This window comes from Astatotilapia calliptera, chromosome 11 (assembly GCF_900246225.1).
Source record: "Astatotilapia calliptera chromosome 11, fAstCal1.2, whole genome shotgun sequence".
Lineage (NCBI taxonomy): Eukaryota > Metazoa > Chordata > Actinopteri > Cichliformes > Cichlidae > Astatotilapia > Astatotilapia calliptera.
Genome location: NC_039312.1, coordinates 34,100,435 through 34,124,190, shown reverse-complemented (window position 1 = coordinate 34,124,190; position 23,756 = coordinate 34,100,435). Strand labels below are relative to the sequence as shown.

Sequence of the window (23,756 nt, the reverse complement as noted above, 5' to 3'; positions counted from 1 at the left end):
GGAGCCTGATCATTCAGGACTGTGTGGAGAGAGTAGAGGACCCGAGTGCAGACAGAGGCAAGTAGACAAAACTGAACTTAACAAAAAGCGAGCCTTTATTTAGGGCTGAAAACTCAAGGAAATACAACAAGACTAAACTGAGGGAAAACCTGAACGTAAACTGGGAAACTATGACTCTCACTGAGACTTTATACTACGACTAGACAAGATAACAACTATGGCTTGACTGGGAAACTGTGACAAAGGGTAGGGAGGGTAACACAGACAACGAGACAATGAACACAGGAAGACCGATCTCCACAAATGAGGAGATCTGGGGAAGTGGAGACGTATGAGCAAACAGCTGACTAGAATGAACATAATGATGCCACAGTGGAAGTGCAAACTAAGCACATAGAACATGGAAACAAAACTGTCAAAATAAACAGGAAACATGATGAGATGCAGACACGACAGGAACTTGACAACAAGAACCACAGAGACATGAAGCAGGGAGACTTAGAACAGGGGAGAAGACACAAAAGGATCCACAAACAAAGGACAACAGCAACCTGTGCATTGTAGAAATTACTCAGATAAACTAAACTGAAACTAGAAAACCAATGAATAACGAAATACAATAAAACTCAAACACTGGGCCACACGACCCAGTACCGTGACATAGAGCACCCTGACATAACAGGTTATATCCCGATCCAAAATAACAAACCAATCACCATAGCAAACACGACACAGGTCAGCTGTGCAAACCCAGGCCATGAAGCTCCCGACACACAGCCTTTGTACTGATGTTCATGCTCTGCAGTTACTGAGTCAGCAGAGAGCTGGCAACACGCTGTGACCCTGCTGTGTAACCACCGTGGTCTTACACTGCTACGGATCCTGAATGCTTCCATTGTGCTATAATACTACTTACAGCTGATCATGGAACAAGAAGAAGAGAAGAGATGTCATATGGTGATTTGTTCGAATGATCATTTACAACAGCGGTCTCCAACCCCCGGGCCTCGGACCGGTACCGGTCCGTGAGTCGTTTGGTACCGGGCCGCGAGAGTAGAGGCTCAGGTGTGAAATGTCTGCTTTTCAGGGTTTTCAGCGTGATTTTGTTATCGTTTTTATCGTTAACTCGGTTTTCCTGGGTCTTTTCACGTGTGTTATGAATAAATCTTCTTTTTTTCGGTACTAGTTTTGTTTTGTTGTATTTTGTTTTGTATTTTTCCGCGACACCTTAAAGGCCGGTCCGTGAAAATATTGTCGGGCATAAACCGGTCCGTGGCGCAAAAAAGGTTGGAGACCGCTGCTTTACAAGATGCTTACGTTCAGTGATCTGTTTAGAACAACCACATTCTTTCACAAATGTTTGTAAATAGTGACGCAGATGACGTAACATTACAGGGAATCATTCGGTTATTAAAATGAGTATATATACTATTTTATAATTAGCTTTGTAATGAAGCCCATTAAGCATTTGAAAACTCAACATGGCCGTGAAGAAGGTGAACTCTGAAATTACTTTTTTTAACAATACTGTTCATTTCAGTCACATCTCCTGTATAAACCTCTGCACTTTGATCCTATTGATCTCAGACTCCTGCAGCCATATGCTGAAGTGTCCTTGGGCAGGGCACCGAATCCCAAATACCCTCTGATGCATCCATCTGGGTGTGCATGCGTGTGTCTGTGGATGCAGCAGTTTAAAAAGTGCTTTGAGTGCTAAAAAAAATTAAAAACCGACACATCATACAGTCCATTTAGTACACAAACAGATTCATTCTTCCATTCTCATATTTAGCCTACCCCAACATCTAACTATATCTACACACTTTATCACCTTCCTTTGTGTTTGCAGTGCATCCTTCCAGTGTGACATAGTGTCTGCTAGCCTGAACCTAAATATCCTCCATTGTCTTTAAAAATAAAATTCTCAATAGAATAATCTTTTCCTTCTAATCCTTCTGTAAGATGAGCACAAACAGAATAGATGTAAAGTTGTGCAGATGTTTAGCGACATAAAAGTGGACACTGAAACACAGAGCCTCTTTGGAACGTTGGCAAAAATCAGTTTACATCAGATAAAATCAACTTTTTAAATACATGTCAAATCATCACAAATATGCAGTGTTTCAAAGAGTAGACCTCAAATCATAATATATTTCATAAACATCTTTGATCTCCCGTCAGTCCTCTAAGTTTGACACCAGGCTGCGGTGTGACTTCTTCACCAGAAGAGGGCAGAAGAGATCTTTGAGAAACCCCCCACACTCGGGCGTGTCTCCATGTGGGGCAGCAGTGGCCTGAAGCACCAACAGGCGCTTGTTCTAACTGAAGGTTTAAATCCCCACACCAGCTGGAAGATCTGACTTGAGGGCATGAACAGCTTTGAACAGCTTGTCCAACTCAATATTTTTTTTTTTTACTGCTGTGATAAACAAGATCATAGTTGAAGCTGTAAACATAAGTTGAGGAAGATAGTTTTCATATCTTATATCAGAAAATGCACACATTGCAGAGCTCACGGGCTCTGCTCCAGTTTCCAACGAGCCAATTACACGAAGAAAGGTTCTGAGTAAATCCTTCATTTATGACTTTGAGGACGGTTTCATTTGCTCATTAGTGAGGAAGTATTTTCTCTCATCTAAACGAACCCCCCTGTGTCTTTGCTTAATTGTAATTCCAAAGTTTTAATGGAAATTATATTCTTATTAGTTTGTTGCTAATCACTTTTTCTATGCCCTCTCTGAAGATTCACTTTTTGAAAATGGACAGGATATTACAGGGATACAATATTAGAGGGATGTTCTGCTCACGCCGGCCCGCTGCTACACACAGCGTTACTTAAACACAGAGTTTAAACTGTGCAAGTTCACAGCAGGTCGTTCTCTGAAAATAAACTAATGTGCTTAGTCAGCCTTCCCTGGTAGAATAAAGGGTCGACGCATCTACAAGAAGAGCCACTTGATCTGACCCCTGGCAAGAATCATGAATACATTAGTAACTGTTGCAGGATGGTTCGTCCTCTTGCACAGTTATGTCACCACATTAGGAACTGGCCACGCTTTCAGACTGGTTGTTCAACCTTTTTTGTCTGGTGTTCTCCCAAACACCTGTCAGATGGACTCCTCCATCAACACCTCCTCTCCATAAACTGTCAGTGGTTCATTTCTGTACAGGTACAATGCTGTGCAAAAGTTTAAAGCCACCCCTCATTTCTTGACATATGACATCCAAAGAGCCAGTCTTTGTTCCTTTTAGGTGCTCGTGAGCAGCATCCAAGCAGAGAAAGGTACCTAACTCGAAGGATAAACCGGTGGTGTGAACATAAAAGAAAATTTTAGCAAAGAACACATTTTAAATTGTATCTTTAGGCACTTTGCTACCTGCAGCCTACGACAAAAACACATCATTTGTTCCCATTTTTGTTGAATCTATGAAAAATACCAACGGTAACACAGTTCGACAGACATAAAATTGTATCTTTGCACCAACAAGGTGATTCCAGAAGAACTATCAGCTGAAGACTTGGCATGTCACAGTATAATGTGTAGTGTGTTGTTAAAAAATTGAGGGAAACTGGACGAGTGGAGGACTAAAGCAGAAGTGGCAGGTCTAAAAAACAAAACATTGACAGTGAATGAACAATATCTGAAAGTCGTGTCTTTAAGAAACAGGAAAAATCCATCAAAGATCTGACACAGGACCTGAGAGATGCATCGGGACCTTCGGGTGATCCACGTGCTGTTCACTGAAGCCTCATCACAAACGCTCTCAGGCGTTCAAGAAGCCTTAAGGATGAGAAACTGGGAGAAAAGACTGAACATCAGTGGCAACTGGTCTGCTGGAGTCTGATGAATCCCAGTTTGAAATTTTTGGTTCAAGTCGTGATCAGTGTGTAAGGAGGACGTCAGGAGAGAGGCGCACCAGCGAGTGTCTATGAGGGAGGTTCTGTCATGGCTCGGGGCTGCATTTCAGCCACGGTGTTGGAGATCTTTTCAAAAGTGATGAAACGATGAAAGCAGCGAAGTGGCCTGAACAGAACAAAAGGCAGAAACATCCAAAGAAGAGCTTTGAGCGTCCTTCAAGAAGCCTGGAGAACTTTTCCTGAAGACTACATAAAGAAATGACAAGAATGCTGCCTCACAGAGCTCAGGCTGTGGAGAAGAAAGAAAGAAAGCTTTTTTTTTAAATGCTTTTTCATTTATGTTAGCACACTTAGATTTAGGATTCAATAAATCACTGCACACAGTTCCTATTCTGCCAGAAATGAAGGGTGGCTCAGTGCTTTTGTACAGCAGTTTTTTAATGCTAATAATGAGACAAGTCGATGCTTCCTGAGGAAATATGTTGCTTAAGTAGAAAATTCAAAAGAAAAAGATTACATTTTTTTTAACACATCCACGGATGAATATTGGTGGTGAGCGTTAAAATTTGGAAAGGGTCATTTTAAAAGGACCTTATATAACTAACAGTTTAACAGTTATGATAAGCAAACTAGTTATCTTTAACTACAGGTTTGCTAATTACGTTTCTGGTGGACACTTTTTCATTATGCTACTTTTGCTACTTTTGTTTCCATTACTGCTAACTAACGTTTACACTTTTCTTTCTATTTTAACTTTCAATCACTCTTTTTAATAAATACATTTCAACTGTTAACTCTTAGTTTATGTATTAGGCTGTTTTCATCCTAAACAATTTCATGTCTTCGTCCATAACTTTAGCAAACAAGTTATAACTTTAATTTGTACGTTTAGCTAAAGAACACCATTAGTGCTTCTGAAGGAATTAAGAGCTAAAGTAGCCTAAGTAGGTAGTTTTGTCAGTTTGTTGGTCTGTAGCATTCAAGTGTGTGTTAACACAATGCCACAGTCTTCCCAGGAATGGAGAGAGCGAGCTGCATGTCCAACTCTACAGGCTTCAGTTAGCATGTTAGAATCTTACAGCTCATAACACTATAATTGGAAAAAAGGCTTCCCATTAAAACCAATGGGAGTGCTCCCTCCACCCAGTTAAAATGCTGTGGTTGGCTGCACATAAAGGACCACCATGATGTGAGAGACTGATACATGTGCATTGATTCTTTTAGTTTACAATTTAAAATTTGACCCTCAATTAATAATTCCAGACCTTTACACTTTTAGTTTTAACACTTAAAAGAAGCAGCAATACCAACTCACTTAATAATTTTAGCCAGCTAGCTAATATGTTTATTCATGAACGACTGTATTTGTTCATTCAGGCTTTTTGCTAACAATGTTATGCACACTGTTATGAAACATCCTTACTTTTCTCTAATACCTTCAACTTTGGTGAGCTTCTTAACAATTTTCTGCACAAACCTGTTCAGGTCCACTTAATTCTTCAATTAAACTCTAAAATATGTTTTTATTTTTTATATATTCGTTAAGACAATCTGTCTGCGTAATCCCCCGGGGTACTTATACCTCTAATTGGGAATCACTGCCATAGATTCTTTTAGAGTCTGTGACAGAGACCCATAAGGCTGCACGTACACACCCTCTTCATAGTCCCACACAAACAGGATATACAACACTGAACTCTTAGCTTTATGCAGGCAATGATAGGTGGAAGAATAAGTTGCCGGTGAAAAACTTTGCAAATGTCACAGACTTAACAAACACATAATTAACTAAGCAACAGAGAAGACTGTTTCCTCAAATAGAAATTTCCATCCACTGTCTCAACACTGACCTCCTTCTAGCTCTGCTCTGTCTCCACTCCATGTGCCATCACCGCCCACTTACTGCCTCCTCAGCGGGAGAAAGGTTAATACCCTGCTCCTGTCTGAGTCTGCTCAACCTTGTGTGTGTTTCTGTGTGTAGATGCAACAGGACTGCATCTAGTGTCTGTTACTGTTTCTCTGACAACAGTTTAACAACCATATGCGCCCCTAGAAGAAAGGCAGCAAAAACAGGGGCAGAATAATCCCCGGAGTCTTTTTTAATATCATCAGATTTTAAAAGAGCTAAGAGGCTACGACATCATGATGGCTGGCTTATTTCTATTTATCTTTTGAAAACCAACAATATGCTTCAGCCCCTAATCATTCCTGACTTTTCAACGCTGTTGTGTTAGCACTTGGCTTCAAGCAAATTTGCTCCGACTGAAGACATAAATCTTTACAAACGGAAAAAGGAAAATTACCCTCTCCCTTCGAGCCTCGCATTTGTCTTTAACCATCAACAAGATTACCTGGTGAAGGGTTGTCATTTTATACAGACAAAAAAAATCAGCCTTCACCTTTTTTTTCTTTTGGATGTGTGTGTCTTTTGATTTTTGCTGATTATTTTATTTAAACTTGTAATTATTGCTGCACAAAAACAAGTAAAAAAGTGTAATTTGTTGGAAACGATGTTCAGTGTATAAAAAGAGTGCTTTTGTAGCAGGATGGTGCAAATGGGCTTCAGTTTATTGTAATTAAAGCAAACAAAGTGGGCTGAAGGATGGTTTATGTGAGCTCCACAAAATTGGTAACACAAGTTCACTGTGGGATTTGGTGCTTTGTGATACCTATGTGAACTTTTTACAGCATGTGATCCATGGGAAGGATGGCATGAGAGCAAAGTAACAGAGAAGTTGGACTGTTATTCTGAGCAAACAGAGGTATTCTCTGAGCCAAATCAGGGGCCAGTGCATGAAACTCTAAAGCCTTCAGCGGATCAATTCATCAAGCCTTGTTCACTGAGAGACAGCAAAGTAGGTTTATCACAGATATAGAATTTACTAAATAAAGAACACAAGAGCTGAATCAGCCAAAGTCAAAAGAAAGCTGTCTAGCTGTGGTCTCAGAGGATGAGGAGCGTCTCGAAACCATTTCCCAGGAGGAGAAACGAGGACAGAAAGTCCAGTTTACAGATGAACCCTGGTAAAGATCAGTGGCAGTAACTTGAGGCTGAATGTAAGAAGAGAACGAATGATGCCAGAAAGAGAAAAGTTTGTAGCTGGACACCTGCAGTGAACTGACTCCACCCTGGCTGAGGAGATGCAGCTCTCTACTCTGCAGAGATGTGCTCCACCCTCTGGTTTGCATTTTTGTGGGGAAGGATTTGTGCTGCAGCAGGATAATTGGCCCAATCACAGCTCAAAACTTTAGGGAAACAAAGACTGCCGCAGACTTTCCTCCACATTCGTATTACGTCAACCCCGCTGAAAGTTTATGAGTCAAAAATTCCCAACCAGAGAGATAATAAGAGAGAGACACAGACATGACACTCAAAGAATTATGAATAGAAATGAGTGAACTCTGAGGCTGTAAAGATGGTGTTAATCTCACCCTGCCTTCAAAGAGCCAATCAACAGTGGAGCTGTGAAACATATGATCTGATCATGTTGTTGCACTGACGCATTCACACAGAGGTTTCAGGTATGTGTTGGCAGCCACTGCTGTCTGTTCATTATTGTAGTTAAGAGAAGTTCAGTGTGCTGCCTATTATTTTGCTCACTTTAGCCATGATGTAAATGAGCGTGGCATTTGTTCAGGGCCTTGATTGTTGATTGTGATTGCACTCTGGATCCACTCATTAGTGAAGCTGTAATGTCACAACTTTGCACAGTAGAAACAAAAACTTTCTTTTCATGCGCGTCGGAAAACTTTTTAAGACTTTTTATCGGAACAAACATGATGACACATATTTGCAGCCTGATACCTATTGATTCACACAGGAATAAACATAACTGCCCAGAAACCTCGCTCACTTAGTCTGTCATAATATGAGGTGAATATTTACAGCCTCGTGTAAAATCGTCCTTCTTCTTTTTCCGTCTTCTTCTGTTGGAGGTAACACCAAATCAAATAGAAGTTCCCGTTTGACCCTTTTGCAGTCAGCTCTTTTTCTTTTGGTAGAATAAATTTAGTCATGAAGAAAAATGTACCTTCACACCTCATTAATGTTTTCTGAGTTACAGGTCAGTTTTTGATCCCACATAACTGCACAAGTACAGAAGACAGCCACAGGAAATCTTCAGAGATGAAAAACATCCATTTAAATGACACGTTTAAAGAAACAAATTGCAAAAAGAGCAAAAGTAGTTTAATCAAGGTGATATGAGTATGAATGTCGCTGCTCCATTACACAGCCATAAGCTACTTTCATGAGTTTTAAAATTGGATTATTATATATGATGAAATGATCTGGATACAGTTGATGAACTGTCACACATATGCTAGAACATGCTTTGATCAGCCACCTATACTTTTACCCAAAATGCACTTTTTAAACTTTCAATAATCAGAAAATAGATCAACATCTGCAATATTAAACTGGAGCATTTTTGTTATTAAAGCTATAACACATCCCCTATAGCTCTCCCTCGATGTATATTGATTCTCAAAGTTGCTTATTGAAAAATTCACGCTGAACAAAATTCAGGTTGGCTGTAAAATAGATTTGGTTGCTTGGAGCTGAAATGGATTTTTCCACCTTGAAAATGTCATGTGGGCTCAAAAACGCTTGGGAAAAAAATAATTGCAATAATCAAACGGAAAACTTCATCCCACCCGTCTGCACTTTGAGGAAAAATATTTATGGCCTATTTGTATAATTTTGCATGACTTCAGAATCAGAATCAGAATCAGAATACTTTATTGATCCCTGGGGGAAATTATTTTTTGTTACAGTGCTCCATTTTAAACCAACATTAAGACAAGACAGACAATACGCTAACTAAGAATAGTACAATATATACATATATATACATACATACATACATAAGTCACTTATAAATAAATATTTGGAAAAGAAACATGTGTAGTTGTAGCAGCAAACAGTGTGTTAAGTGGATGTGTTGTACAGGGAGATGGCCACAGGCAGGAATGATTTCCTGTGTCGTTCAGTGGTGCTTTTCGGTAATCTCAGTCTCTCACTGAACGAGCTCCTGTGACTGACCAACATGTCATGGAGTGGGTGGGAGGTGTTATCCAACATTGTCTTTATCTTGGACAGCATCCGCCTCTCCGACACCACCTTGAGGGAGTCCAGCTCCATCCCCACAACATTGCTGGCCTTACGGATCAGTTTATTAAGTCTGTTGGCATCTGCGACCCTCAGCCTGCTCCCCCAGCATGCAACAGCATAGAGGATCGCACTGGCCACCACAGACTCATAGAAAATCCTCAGCATTTTCTGGCAGATGTTGAAGGACCTCAGTCGCCTCAAAAAATAGAGACGACTCTGGCCCTTCCTGTAAAGTGCTGTGGTGTTTTTAGCCCAGTCCAGTTTATTGTCAATGTGTACTCCAAGGTATTTATAGTCCTCCACAATGTCAACACTGACCCCCTGGATTGAAACAGGGGTCAAGTGTTTCCTGGTCTTCCTGAAGTCCACGATCAGTTCCTTGGTCTTTGCCACGTTGAGCTGCAGATGATTCTGCTCACACCACGTGACAAAGGAGTCGACCACAGCCCGGTACTCTGTCTCATCATCCCTGCTGATGCATCCAACCACCGCAGAGTCATCAGAAAACTTCTGAAGATGGCAGGTCTCTGTGCAGTGGCTGAAGTCTGTGGTGTAGAGGGTGAAGAGGAAGGGGGAGAGGACAGTCCCCTGTGGTGCCCCTGTGTTGCTGATCACCTTGTCAGACACACACTGTGGGAGACGTACATATTGTGGTCTTCCTGTCAGGTAATCAACAATCCAGGACACCAGAGAAGCATCCACCTGCATCGCTGCTAACTTATCACCCAGGAGGGTCGGCCTGATGGTGTTGAAAGCACTGGAAAAGTCAAAAAACATGACCCTCACAGTGCTCGCCGGCTGGTCCAGATGGGTGTAGACACGATTGAGCAGGTAGATGATGGCGTCCTCTGTTCCGAGACGAGGCTGATAAGCGAACTGAAGGGGATCCAGATGTGGTCTTACTATGGGTCGCAGCTGGTCCAGGATGAGCCTTTCCAGGGTCTTCATGATGTGGGAGGTCAGTGCCACGGGCCTGTAATCCTGGGGGCCACTGGGACGAGGCGTCTTTGGTACAGGGACGAGGCATGATGTCTTCCACATCACCGGGACCCTCTGCAGACTCAGACTCAGCATAAACAGTTTATGAAAGACTCCACACAGCTGGGGGGCACAGGCCTTGAGGACAAGGGGACTCACTCCGTCTGGTCCAGCAGACTTGCCTGAGTGAAGTCTCCTCATTTGCATCTCAACCTGGTATTGAGTGAAGGTGATGGGTGGGGGAGGGGTGTCAGGAATCTCACAGGAGGCAACATGTGAAGAGAGAGGCTGGCACAGTGGTGTGGCTCTGGATTCCAGGCTGACTGCAGGTGAGGTTGTGGGGGTGGGAGCAGACACTGTGGTGTCGAATCTATTGAAAAACAGATTCAACTCGTCTTCATTAAATATACTAAAGTTACTGTTTAAAAGAAATCATGTGATGGTGAGGGGTCAGGTGGGAGTCGCTGATTAAATGATTATCAAATCATGCTGGGATAATGTGAGTTATCAGGCTTCAACAAGCTTAGACTGAACATTAAGCTTCTCATATATATTGAAATATTTTCTAGTAAATTCAAAACTAATGCAAAAAAGAAGCATTTTCACTCCCAGCCTGAGATTTGTGGATGTCACTGCAGCTGCTGCGAGTTTAGGGTTGCCCCAAAAAGTTGAGCCGCACATTTAAAAAAAATAATTTACCTCAAGTGTCACGCTCCTCACCTCATGCAAATGTGAGTTTGAGACCTGCGCATGGCAGTAATGGATTTCCAAAGCACACGAGTAGCAATATTTTGGCAGAGGAAACCTTCTGACAGTGAAGCAGAAGATATTCTAGATGTTTTCTTACTGGTATACTTATAAAAAATACACAGAAGTTATGTCCCAGTGGAATCGTTTTATAGTTAAGCAGTGGATTTATTATTCTTAACAGAATCCACTCCGCCCCGATACTCAGGCAAGATAGATTTCTCTAATAAGTGAGATGCTGCAGAGTGGAGAGAGCTGCTGCAGGACAAATTATGTAATGATGACACTGTATCTAAGTTAGTCCTTTTTACTGCCTGATGAACTACATTTTTCTAGCATACTGGCCAACATTCATGCTTCCATAAATCACGCTCTTTCAAATAATCCTGGCCGGCACTTCCACCACAAAAGGAAAAAGTTGCGCGTTGAAAAAACCGTACCGTATATCTGAAACAGATCTTGGGAATCCTATTTTCCCCGATATCGATTTTTCAGCACATCAATTTGGATTTCTGCCAGCGTAACACGTGCTCCGCAGGTGGAGGCGAATGTAATCTGTCTATTGTTAAAAAGGAAACAGTATTTTTCCACTAACACGTCTACCAGGAGGAAAACAGGCCATTATTCTGAAGGATACCCATTGTGCAAACTGCAGACACACACATTTACAGTACAAGGCGCCTCATTAAAGCAGCTCAGCAACATGTTACAGCACTCATTTCTCCAATGCAGCTTTTTCAGGCTGTGCCTCAGCTAATGTCTTCTCCCAATGTGGCATTTGCCACCATGAGGGTTGTTAACAGTGCACCGTCCGATGCTGTCGCATCTTGCCTGTGTTGGCTGCAGGCTTATGGAGGGAAACAGCATATAAAGTTCACAGCTGAATAATTGATGGTGTGTTGGATGGGTCACGGGTGGCAGCGAGGAAGAGGAGGTGGAAGTGGAAGGCAAATGCCAGTAGATGATCACTGCACTCATGTCAGCCTGTGAGGGCTTGTTAGCAGCTGGATCTGAATAGCTCTCTGCTACACGGAGATATCCAGATAATGAGATTTGGGTAATGAACCAGGGTTATATAATAGTCATATTCCATCGCCCAACTACAGAGAGATTTTAATTTGGCCCGGAGAAATAATGGTCTTCTTCTCAATCATTGCAATGAGTAATTTTCAAAAGCTAACGCTAACATTACATTGCAATTAGAGCACTTACACAAGAAAGGCAAAAACAAGACCATAAAATGGAATAAGAGTGAAGTCAGTAATCCAATAATGCTTGAAATCGGCTAAAAGTGTCGCCACTGCCGCCACGATTTTCTGAGATTTCAGTTTAGATAATAAGCTGTTAAGTTTTAGCTCTATCATTCCTCAAATGATTCAAAGACATCGAATGATCTCCCAAAACATCAAACATTCATCTGAAAGAGAGACACAAGTAAAAGCCAGCTGAGGCCCGATTCTACGTGTGTGTTTATCATCCAAAAGGTGCGAGTGTGCGTGTCTCTGTGTGTCAGAGATACCGACAGACTGTGCTGAATGTGAACAGAGGGTTCAAACAGCAGGTGTGCCGAGCGTCCAGCCTCCCTCTCATCAACACCAGCTACATCGCCGTCACCACGCTTCTCAGATCGAGATGAAGGCAAATAAGATCAGGAGTGATTGATGCTGCTCGCCACGTTTAGCGCTGATTTCTTAAAGCGGCTTCGGTAGCATTTTTAGACTTGATTGTGGAAGAGAAGGCAGAGCTGGCAGAGGTGGTTACAGATCAGAGTTACACGTTACTTGTGTGCTCGTCTGGCAAGCGTGGAGTGATCGATTTGCAGGTCAAACAGCATCGAGGCATAGGTTTTCTTAGGGTGAAATTATAACATTTTTCAGCTTATTCAACAGCTTTCGAAAGACTAATTCAGAGGAAAGGCCTGAAGAATGTCCTGCTTATACCTCGCATAATGATTTTTTCAGTCTCTCTCTATATAATCTACTGCTTATTTTTTCTCTTAATCTTCTGGTCTGTAAAATGTCAGAAGAGGTGAGCAGCTTTCCTGAAGCCATGACATGTCTGGTTTTGTCAGACAATCAGCCTGAACCCACAAAAATATGCTTATTAAAGATAACAAAAAGAAGCAAGCCTTCACCTGAAACGGGCGTTTTACCTGTTTTGGTATTTTATATAGAAGTGCAGCTACAAAAATGAAAGAATATGATCTTCATGAAGAGGTTTGTTGCATTAAACTGAATTATCCCAGATCTGTGATTTAAAAATCCGATATTCTGATATATCAGTCCATTTTTTTCTTTCTAATACACAAATCACAAAGAATTTCCAACATTTGTTACGTGTAGTTTTGCATTTACTTGCGTAGCGGCTGCCGGACGCTGCTCAGATCGGTTGTTGCCTTTGTGGCATTCCACACACGCGGCTGCCACAAGGACGCTGCAGAGTTCCCTCTGGGCAAACAATGCAATGTCAATACTCAAAAGGTGTTTCTCTCATCTCTTCTTTCCTTTTCAGTTTTTGTTTATCGGCTGTTATAAATACAGATACTCATAGATTGGCGCATAGCTAATATTGGCCAATAATATCAGCCTGCTGATAAATTGTTTGGGCTCTACTTTTCTGTAATGGAGATTAACTTGCAGTCCTCCAAAATGCCAACAGCATACAACTCAGTGTCGCTTAAATTACATTTTACTGTTAAAAAAAAAATAACACTGGTGCTACTGTCCATTGCTACCTCGAATTCTGACCTCAAAACAACGCCTCCAGCATTGCCCTCCATCACGGCTCCTTCTCAGTGCAGAAACCATCCACCTTCTCTGAACCTCTCAAATACAGCGACGACCAAAATTGTCAGAATCAGATCGAGTTCAGATCAAAACTCCAAGTTCCTTCCGGTCTCTTGTGTCTTTCTTAGTTCCAGCACTTCCCTTCTTCCTCTTGATTTCTTTGGGCCAGTTCCACAGTCGAGGCTGATGTTCAGAAACACCCGCTGCTTGAACTCGGGGAAAAGCTCATGTTTCACTCTAATCTAAGCTGCTGTTAGCTGTTGATTTCTGAGTTCTGCTGTGCAGCAGAGGGAACTCTGTGGCTTCGTTTCCTGCGGTTATCCTCAGGAGAGCCAGTTTCATCACAGTGTTTGATGATTTTTGTGACTGAACTTGAAAAAACCTTCAGTCCTTAATGTTTTCCAAATAATTGACCTTCATTTCTTAAAATAGGCTAATGATGGACTGCTGTATCTCATTAAGGGACCAGGACTGTTTTTTCCATGCAAACACTACATCAGCACAATATTCAATCATTCAGGAGGAAAAAGTTCCACCTGTTAACCTTTGAAAAGGTTCAGCTGTGAAGTGGTACACATTCGAAATGACAAACTCATGAAGCTGGTTAAGATACTGACAAATAGATGCAAAGTGGTCATTGAGACAAATGGTGGCAGCTTATCTTGGTGCTGCCTCTGAGACACTGTTGTTAATCACATAAAGCCAGACGCCCCCCCCCCCCACCCTGTTAAGGATAAGTGGAAGAGAATGGATAGATGTGTGGACATAAACCCAAACGTGTTGTTTAATTGAAGAAATGCTTGGTTTTGCCCGACAGCGCAGCGCAGCTATTCTCTAACTTAAGACTACCGTGACCCATTTTGAAATCTGAAAATCTTCCACCCAAGCTTTTAATCACAACTCTGATCATGACAAATCTAAGATGAAGTGTTTTCTCTGTTGTCTTTTCATTGTGATCTCCCTTGAAAATCCTTGAAATTGTCCTGGAATTACCACTGATGAGGATATTCTTAAGTCTAAACTCTGCAAACCATCTCTCTGGCAACAACACCATATCCCCACACGCCGTCACAGGCTGGACGACTGTACGGTCACACATATAAACACACTGAAATTCATTTGCTTGTCCAGGCTGAATCTCTGAAACAGCTCCACCTCTGCTGCCTGATGCTGTAACTGCAGCTCCATTCAATTCTTTAACTCGATTATGAGATATCCTGTTTTAAATGTAACTGTTTAGCTGGCAGATTTAAACCATTATTACTATCTTGTTATTGCTGTAAATGATTTCTAATGGCTCACCTACATTTCATTCAACATCTACAGCTGTGGCTCAGACTTTGGAAATGACCAGTGTCAGGAAAAGAACAATAGAGAGAGAGCATAGCCTCTAATGAGTTTTAACAAACTTGCGATGTGTTGTGTAGATGTCCTTGTCGTCCCTTTGAACTCAACTACAAATCAGTCAGTTAACCCTGCAGTCACGTTGCATTTGGTTATGATTTAGAAAGCTGCAACACTACCAGCTGCTGACACTGTGGAAACAGCTCTATGGTCAGAATATCCAGAGACTTTATAGAACAACAGTATATATTAGTAGTCTAACTATGATGTCATACCAAAGTCACACTATTGTGTTGTCATATTATCCTATAAGATGTAATGCTTTTAGAATGTGTAAATAATATATTTCCAGTGCTTTGTATCCTGCTGCAGTGAGGCTTTGGTCTTATGTTGTTGTTAGTGTTGTGCACTCTGAAGGGTCGAGTACGGGATCCATGGTGGACGTTATTGTGACATTACCCAACCAAACTTTGATTGTAGAGACCGCACTATTTACCCATACATAATTTACTGTTAACATTCTTTTTAACATATATTTTAAAATCGTTTTTGAAGTAAAAACTGAAAATGATCGAGCTTGTGACTAGAAGTTTTCTTTTTTTAATATTGTGTGAGGGTAAACTGGAAACCTTTGGACTGATAAGATGGTGTCACCTTGGCATTCTCAGAACTGTGCTGGGAATCTTTTATTGACATTTTTATAGACTAATAAAAAAATCAATTAATTGGAAAAAAAATAACAGGCAGATTATTGAATAAGGCTTCGCTCAGTGCATCATTAAATCTAAACACTGGAACGTTAATTATATGTAACCTTGACATTTATGACTCTACAAGAACTCAGCGCAGTTGAGAAAAGCGGCTGAAATATAATTGAATGCCACTGTGAGTGGGATCAAACTGTGCGGACATGTGACCACGTTCAGCAGAGCCACTCACTGAAAACTAACCCAACAAGTTTGTTCTGTTTTTATTGTGTGAAAAACTGAAGCGGCTCACGCTGACACGAGTTAGCTCGTTATATTGATCATATATTGCCTGCCCGGACCTCCTGTAGGCTACCTGTTAAATACCAAAGCTTGTTTTTGGCCATTTGTGCCGATGCGTTGATCAGATATTGATTATGGGCGCACATATGCAAGAAATGCAAAGCCAAAGAATGCGCGTGTGTGCAGTGGAAGCAGTGCTGAAGTTAAAGTCACCGTGCAAATGTCAAAATCTTTGAGGTTTAGCCTCTCTCTCTCTCGCTCTCTCTCTCTCACTCACTCTCAGAGCTCGTGCAGGCTCGCTCTCTCTCCCCTCCTCGCTCTCTCCTCACACTCAGCCAGCCGGTGCTGCAGTGGCTCAGTCGCAGAGCGCTAGCGCGGCTGCTTTTCCGCGGTAACTCGTTTCATCCGTCGGGACACGACTGCGTCCACGGATCGTAGATGCAGCCCTCCGTTTCCGCCGCTTCGTCTCCAAACACGCACCCGTCCGACCCGCTTGACGTCTTCCGCGCGGACTCGGCGTCTCGTTCGTGCGTCCCGATTGCGTAAAAGTCGTAAGTAGCTAAGGGACGCGCTGTCCAATAATCTTGATCGATCGCAGGCCGGAAGCACGCGTTAGTTTAGTTTGGACAATTGTGTCGATGTGCGCGGAGATAGAAAGTTGACCGCGTTCTCACATGATCGCCGCGAGCTCTGCAAAGTAAACGACTCTGTCCCGAAAATATCCAGCATGCAATGCATAATTAATCAAGCATTATGCACAAACACACGCCGATTAATTATTTACTCGATCTGCTAAACACTTGCAGTTTAAAGTAAATAGGTGTCCGCCACAGTATCTGCAAAGCGCAACATAAAGTCCAAACACACTCCAGGGCGGCCGGACACGTGTTGAGTTCAGTGTACGTTTAGCTGTGGGATTGTTCAGAACAGCCCGACCTTACAGCTGCAGCACCGGGGTCAAGCTGCTCCGGTTCAGCTCACCTTGAACCATGCTGGTAATGTGCACGAGTCCTCCGCGGGCAAACCGCCCAGCCCGAGGCCACGCGGCGCTCCTCCGGGCATCTCTCATAATCCTTCTCCTCCTCTGGCCACGGCCGTCTGCAGGCAAGAAGAAGCTGTACATCGGAGCGCTGTTCCCCATGAGCGGAGGCTGGCCGGGCGGTCAGGCGTGCATGCCCTCCGCTCAAATGGCCCTGGACCTGGTGAACAACAGGAGCGACATCCTGCCCGACTACGAGTTGGAGCTCATCCACTACGACAGCATGGTGAGTGCATGTGGAGGAGAGTCAGAGGAGGTGCGCACTTAAAGTGATGTGTGTGTGTGTGTGTGTGGTGTCAGCCCCTGAGGGATGTCATGATCTGCCTCTCAGATTATCACGAGGGCTCTTGTCATTTTCTCAGTTCTGTGAGTGTTTTGTTCAATTCTTTTCTGATGAAAAACAGAGAAAGAAATCCTGGCTTTTATTTCCAGTTTTGATTGCAGATTTATGAAATTATACTGGCTGTCTTTTTTATTTTTTAGGATTGCTGGTTTTCTCCAAAGTTAAAGATCATTAGGAACTGCTTTAATGATAGCTCACCTCATAAGGAGAGGTTTTCTTTGAGTATTGTAGATTTTGGGGTCATATTTTTTGAACATCATACTCTTTGTGATGGAAGCGTCTTTACTGATGTTTGCCAAATACCAAAAAATCAGGTATCAGGTGAAAATGTCACTTTTTCTAAGGAAGTGCTTTGGTTCTTTCATGTTTTTATCTATGGGTCACCCCGCTGACAGCTAACCCCCCAGAGTCTTTGCACTCCGTGCCACATTCATTTTGCTAAATGAGCAAACACACCTCCTGCTTGTTGCTCATCAATCATTCATCATGGTGGTATTTTAAAATGTCAGCATTATCGACCAATATAAATCCAATAATCACCCCTCCAGCTTGTTCAGATACTGCCCTTTTTAACCACCCACGCCACCCAAATCAACCTTAATCACAATCCGGGTTATTTCTGTGAGTGAATAATCCTTGTCTTTGGGTTCTCACTGCTGCATATCCTGAAGTTTTTCACTGAAAGGAAGTGTTTTTCTCAACAGTGGGATGAGTGCAGACACAGATTTGTTTAAAAAAAGCAATCCTCTGTCTCTTCTCTTGAGGGTTGTTATCAATCATGCTGCAGGACAGATGCCTGGAGAGTTGGCTGGGGCACCAAACAGTTAACTGCACAGGGACTGGTTAGAAATTTGCTACGAGCTTTATTCTGATTGGTGTACAAGGCTCTGCATTGGAATCCTGTTAAACAGAATAGCAGGGAAAGAGAGCGTGTGTGTGTGTGTGTGTGCATGTGAGAGAGAAAGAGAGCGAGAGTTGGCATGGCAACACAGTTACTCTTGAAGCACACCACAGAAACAAACAAGGATTCAGCTCTGTGGAAATATGTGTGCAAAATCATACGCTGGATGTATGCAGAGCTGATGGCACAGAGCATTTTGTTAGACATACACCTCGTTCTTTGCACTCGAAACAGATTAAATACGTGCGTGTGTCCTCCGATTACAAGTGTAGTGAAGCAGGCATCTGCAGATGTAGCAGCCATAAACATAAAAATAAAGCAAGGAAGAGATTTCAGAGGGATTGGAAAACATCTCTCCTCGTGCTTCAGGAGTCGCTGGCGCCTCCGGCTCGCGAAATAGATGCAGATCCTTTTTGAAGGGAAAAGCTCAAAGAGGCTGGTGTAACATTGTCTGAATGATACTGGTTAATTCCTTGATTTTAAGTCCTAGCGGGAGGGGGAGGGGGAATTTATTGCTCCTACTCTGGGTACAGTGTGGTCAGAATGAGGTTTTTACTTTTTGATTGCAAACGTTTTTCACCTGGCTGGAATGGTAATGAGGATGACAGTCTGAAAACCAATTATAAAGAAGGAGATTAATTATGATATTTGCATGCAGTTATGAGAACCCATTCCACATCCTTGTTTGGTCTGAGAAGAGATCGGCACATTTGAAGCACAACTTGGCGAGATTAAGACGAGGGTTTAAATGGCTCTTTGTTTGCATCTCGAGATGAAGGCTGCGGAGTGTAATTATGCATCAAAGACTCTTAACTGGAATTTATTATGATGAGAAACTTTTATTGCATCTCTAAATGATTAAATAAAAGAAATGCATCAAGGGAGACCTATTATGCATATCTTCAGGTCCATATTTTTATTTGTGTGTTCTACCAGGGTAGCTTTGCAATTAAGAAACAAACATTATTAACGATGTGATCCTCGTTCACCTTAGTGCAGCCCCATTTTCGCTCCTCTTTCCTTACAGCTACCTCCCCTTTTCCTTCTGATTGGCTGTTCCTGCAAAACAAAAGGTGGGTGAATACTGTCTGACGTTGTCATATTTTGGATATCTGCTTTCTTTGACATCTTAACAAACAAAGATTAGAAAAGACAATGCAACTCTGAATAGCAGACCGTATAGGAAAGATGGACATAGCCTCCTGGTTCTCAGTTATTGGTTAGCAAAGTTCTTTGTGAAGCCTCAATCTGAGTGTTTTGAGGTCGCTGTCAGAGTTTGGACGCGACGAATGAGCCGTGGATCAGACTGAGAGAAAGAAAGTGAGAGACACTGCAGTTTAATAGGCTAGCAACTTGTCACAGCGTGCGACTGAAATTTACGACGACGAGAGCCGTTTCCCCACAGACCTATAAAACCAGAATAATAGGTAAACAGAGGAAAAGAGCTTCACTGGCTTCTTTCGGAGCTGGAAGCTACGCCCGTGTTTGAGATGCAGCCCAGCAAACATGGCTCAAACCCCGATGTCATGTCCCTGGTCATCTGATCTGAACTGTAAGACAGACGGGTGTTGATGTTGTTTCGAGCTAAACTACAGGTTTAGTGTTTATCAGATTATGAGAATGAAAGAATGAAATTAAAATGTGGTTACTCAGTGGTAAAACAGATATTCATCTGACAGCTTCTCCACATAGAAAAAGTAGTATTACTACTGTAGGCATTGGCCTGTTTTTACAATATAGGCTGAAATTTGAAGGAATTTACATTCTTTCTCATTTATATTGTGCTAAACGTAGCACATCACAAACGCTGTAGCTCTGCTCCTTGTGCCCGTGCTATGCACCCTGTGATGGGAGTCCAGTTAGCTCAGTAGAATGAGAAATAACCTTTGTGGAATATACTTTTCTTTCTTGCAGCAAAGTCTAACAAAGACCTCCAGGCCATATTCAATGTGTATGTTTAGCTCATAAGAAAGCTTTGGTCTGACTTTTGTTTTCAAAGTGTTTTTCAACCACAACTAGACGTCGACAAAAGACCACCAGCTTACAGTTATTCAACATCGCAGTGTGAGCTGGGAGACTAATATACTCAAGAACTCCCACTGTCTACACTCCCGGCCTCATAGCGGGCAATTGTAAGGTAGTCTGGCACGAGTCGGGCTGTACGAAGATGTGGAACAAAAATGTAAATTTCACGGGGTAAACTTTTTTCTTCTGATTTATAATAGTGCAACAACATATATATATATAATTCCATATTTATATATTTGCTTTACAGTTAAATGCTTTTCCTGGATACTAAGGATGTCACAGCACAGGTCCACTTAATAGCATCCACCATTTTGATTCAGGCATGAAGCAAAGGACTTCTGGCAGCAGTCACCTTCAGCCGCCAGCACAACCAGCTGCTCCTTATACACACATGGAAATGTCTGTTGTGGTGCTTCTTATGTGTAGTTGTTATTTAGAATCAGATGGCACTGAGAGAGGACGTCCTGTTGTAAAACCTTTACAGACTAACGAGTGTTTATAAGCAGAACGACAACATTTTACTGGTAAATCTGCAACAGTGTGGATTTACTTCAGTTCAGACGCTTTAGCGATGGTAGATCTGCAGAAACTAAATTCAAATGTGGACATTTTTGTCCAGGAGCAGGTGTAAATGATTATTTTAGCTGTTTGGCTCTATGCACTCCCGGTCATTGAGGGCTATTCTGCAGCCAGAGTCTGTACAATGGGATTAATAGGAAGTGAAATGGCTCTTGTAGATCGGCTCTGGCTGAGCTTTTGGCTCACAGGGATTACTTGCACATTCACTGACCTCATTATTTAAAACTTTGTCCATCTTTAATGTGAGCATCGAGCGGTGTAACAGTACACCCGTATGTGGCAGAAAATCAGAAAAAGCAGAGTAGTTCCACCTCTGACGTTTGACTTAGCAAACAGGTGACAATTTGGGCGGGGAGTATGGAACGATGTCCTCAACTTGTTCAACATCATAAAATATTTATGAAGCTCTACACTTAATCCCAGCCTGTCTTTTAAATGGATGAATATACCCCGTGGTAGCAGAACGGCTTGTTTCTCTGGCTATTCTGGCGACAGCATCAGACTATTTACAGCCTTCTGAGATGTGCGCACACATGCACACACAGGATCGCGCGCAGACACGCGCTCTCCACACAGGCTGTTGCCATGGATATATCAAAGCCGAGACTGCAAACTTTGATCAATTATTAACAGTGATGAGTGAGACGGTGGAGATGCAGAGAAATGGCGGTGAAACAAGGTGCTTCCCTCACTTCCGTTTTTGATTTTAATTGGCAGCCGTGACACAATTTTCCATCCGCTGTGGCATAACTCGTATCCTTCAGTGGTCCTCGTGCATGTCCGTTGGCACACGAGCCTGAAGTGTGGTGCCAGACGCAATTATGAGGAACTAAGGAGATGTAGCTCTGCATGCTTTGAGATTCAATATTCAGGCGGTCCCCCAAGCCTGATCATATCCCCTATTCACACTTTTGATATTATTCAATCTGGAGTGTAATTAGATGGCATATTATGACGACCAAGTGTGTTTTCTCATTCTTCCTAGCTCAGGGAAACTTCAGTTTCTTTCAAAGCTTCTCGCCAGCTGGGTATGACTGATTGGAGAGACTACATGGGCATGTTAACATGACACCGATATTGGCTGCAGGAATTTCAGCACCAAGGACAGCAGCTGAAGTGCCTATCTTTTGTGGGGTATGTGAGTGTGTGTGTAGTTTTATGTACACACACAGTAGCATTAATCTGGGTGTGTGACAGAGAATGTGAATGTGACCATGAATGGCATTGGGGGCCTTCATTGCTGCTGCTCTCATGAGCCAAGGAGGAACAGAAATGAAAGTAGAAATGGTGACGACCCCAGGGGGCTGTAGCAGACAGACCTCCAAGAATAGCAGAGATTCCTCAGCCTTTATTGCAAACCTGCCAACACCCCTGCTTGCCTCTGTTTTTTTATAAGGAGGCCATGTGCTTGCTGATTATGTTACCAAAGGCTTTGTTTGTAAGGTGAATGACTGAAACATTCAACAACTGGAACAGATTTTTTTCTTGCAAGTACATCCAACTTCTGCCACTTACCTTTAAAGCCTGTTAATATTACATGTGGAAACAGCACAAAACGAACAGAGACTGTGTATAGAAGATATATGTTGCCACTGTGGAAAGCTTAGTTATCAGGAAATGGTAGCAAACTTGGTTAGCATGTATAGAGACACTACTGGTACATGACACAAAGAGAAGTATCTGACAGTTAAGGCTGAATAACATGCAAAAAAGAGAAAAAAGAAAGAAAGCACACAGCTAGTCGCTACAGCTACCTGCGTCACCACGCACCTGTCGGTCAAAGCCGTCGTGCCTTAAGTAAACATTTAAACAACAAAGAAATCCCCCCATGTTAATCTAATTAAGGGAGAAATTAGCTAGTGTCCAATAGGGATGGGTACCGGTATCCGGTGCCATGATGGTCCAAAAACCCGAAGAGGAGAGTCCTGGCCCCTAGCCCTGCCAGTGTAGCAGAAATGATGAGGATGATGATGCAGCAGCAGCCGTTCTTCTCTGCGTGAGGAGCTTAATGTTGTTCGTGTGTAATTTACGTTGAGTAGGCTAACCACGTTATTACATTAATGCATGTAAGGTGAACTAGCAAACATCATCATAGCTACATGCGGCTGTCTTCTTGTGTGATGGCAGATGCTCCCTTCACCCTGGCCAAAAAGGCTAAAATGACCAAAGAAAAAGTGGAAAACAGTTAAACATGAGAGGTTTTTGGACAAAGTTTGTGTTTTTTCCATTGTTTAAGCACTGCTTCCAGCCAAGAGTGATACCATATATGCCCCATAGCTGCAGAAAAGGCTAACATTGTTATCTTTTTACAAAAACCAGCTGAACACGAGAGGTTTTTGGACAAAGTGTGTGTTCTCCATTCTTTAAGCACTGGCACCGTTTCAAAAGTACCGGTTTGGCACCGGTATCGGATAAAACCTAAACAATACCCATCCCTAGTGTCCAATGTTTTTCTATATTTCTCTTGTAAAGTTTGACACCAAGTGGCCTTTGGAGGAACTGCAGTTCCTCTAACAAATTAATTTTGTCGTATTAGAATCAGAAAACCAGTGGAGTTGCCTCGTGCAGCAACTCCACCAGTTGAATTTTGATGGTTCAGGTGTTAATTTTTGATTTATAAGTGACCACTTAATGAATCTCCAACGCTATAACAGCAGTTTCTCTCGTAGCTTCTATCTATCTCCCCTCACTCGTGATTAAAAACATCTCCAAGATTGGTCAACATGCTCAATTGGTGGCTTCAGCCATCTTTTATATGCAGTGTGTGGTTTTAAAACAAAAAGCTTCTGTATGATGGGTTTGGCACTGGGTTACCATGAATTGATGTTTGAACTTTTCCATATCATTTTCATCTCTGCACAGTGTTCCCATTATACTATCAAAGGTTTCATTTCTTGCTTTCATAGAAAAATGGCATGATTGAAAAGTACAGCTATGTAGTCTGGTGCTATTTCACAATTGTGTTCAAAAATACACCCTTTCATTATACACCTATTACTGCCTGCTAACCATTTCCTGTTATGTTATTCAAAGTGAAAAGAACATGGAAT

General features: G+C 42.2%; 1 protein-coding gene across 10 annotated transcripts in view; it reads left to right on the top strand.

Annotated features, from left to right (window-relative positions):
* gabbr1a (gamma-aminobutyric acid (GABA) B receptor, 1a) overlaps positions 1–23,756 on the top strand; it is a 130,699-nt gene that overhangs the window by 32,061 nt on the left and 74,882 nt on the right. For all 10 annotated transcript variants that reach the window (XM_026183912.1, XM_026183904.1, XM_026183911.1 and 7 more), the window contains one exon: positions 16,921–17,081. In XM_026183912.1, coding sequence (XP_026039697.1) covers positions 16,921–17,081 — 161 coding nt within the window. The remainder of the gene's footprint in view (positions 1–16,920; positions 17,082–23,756) is intronic.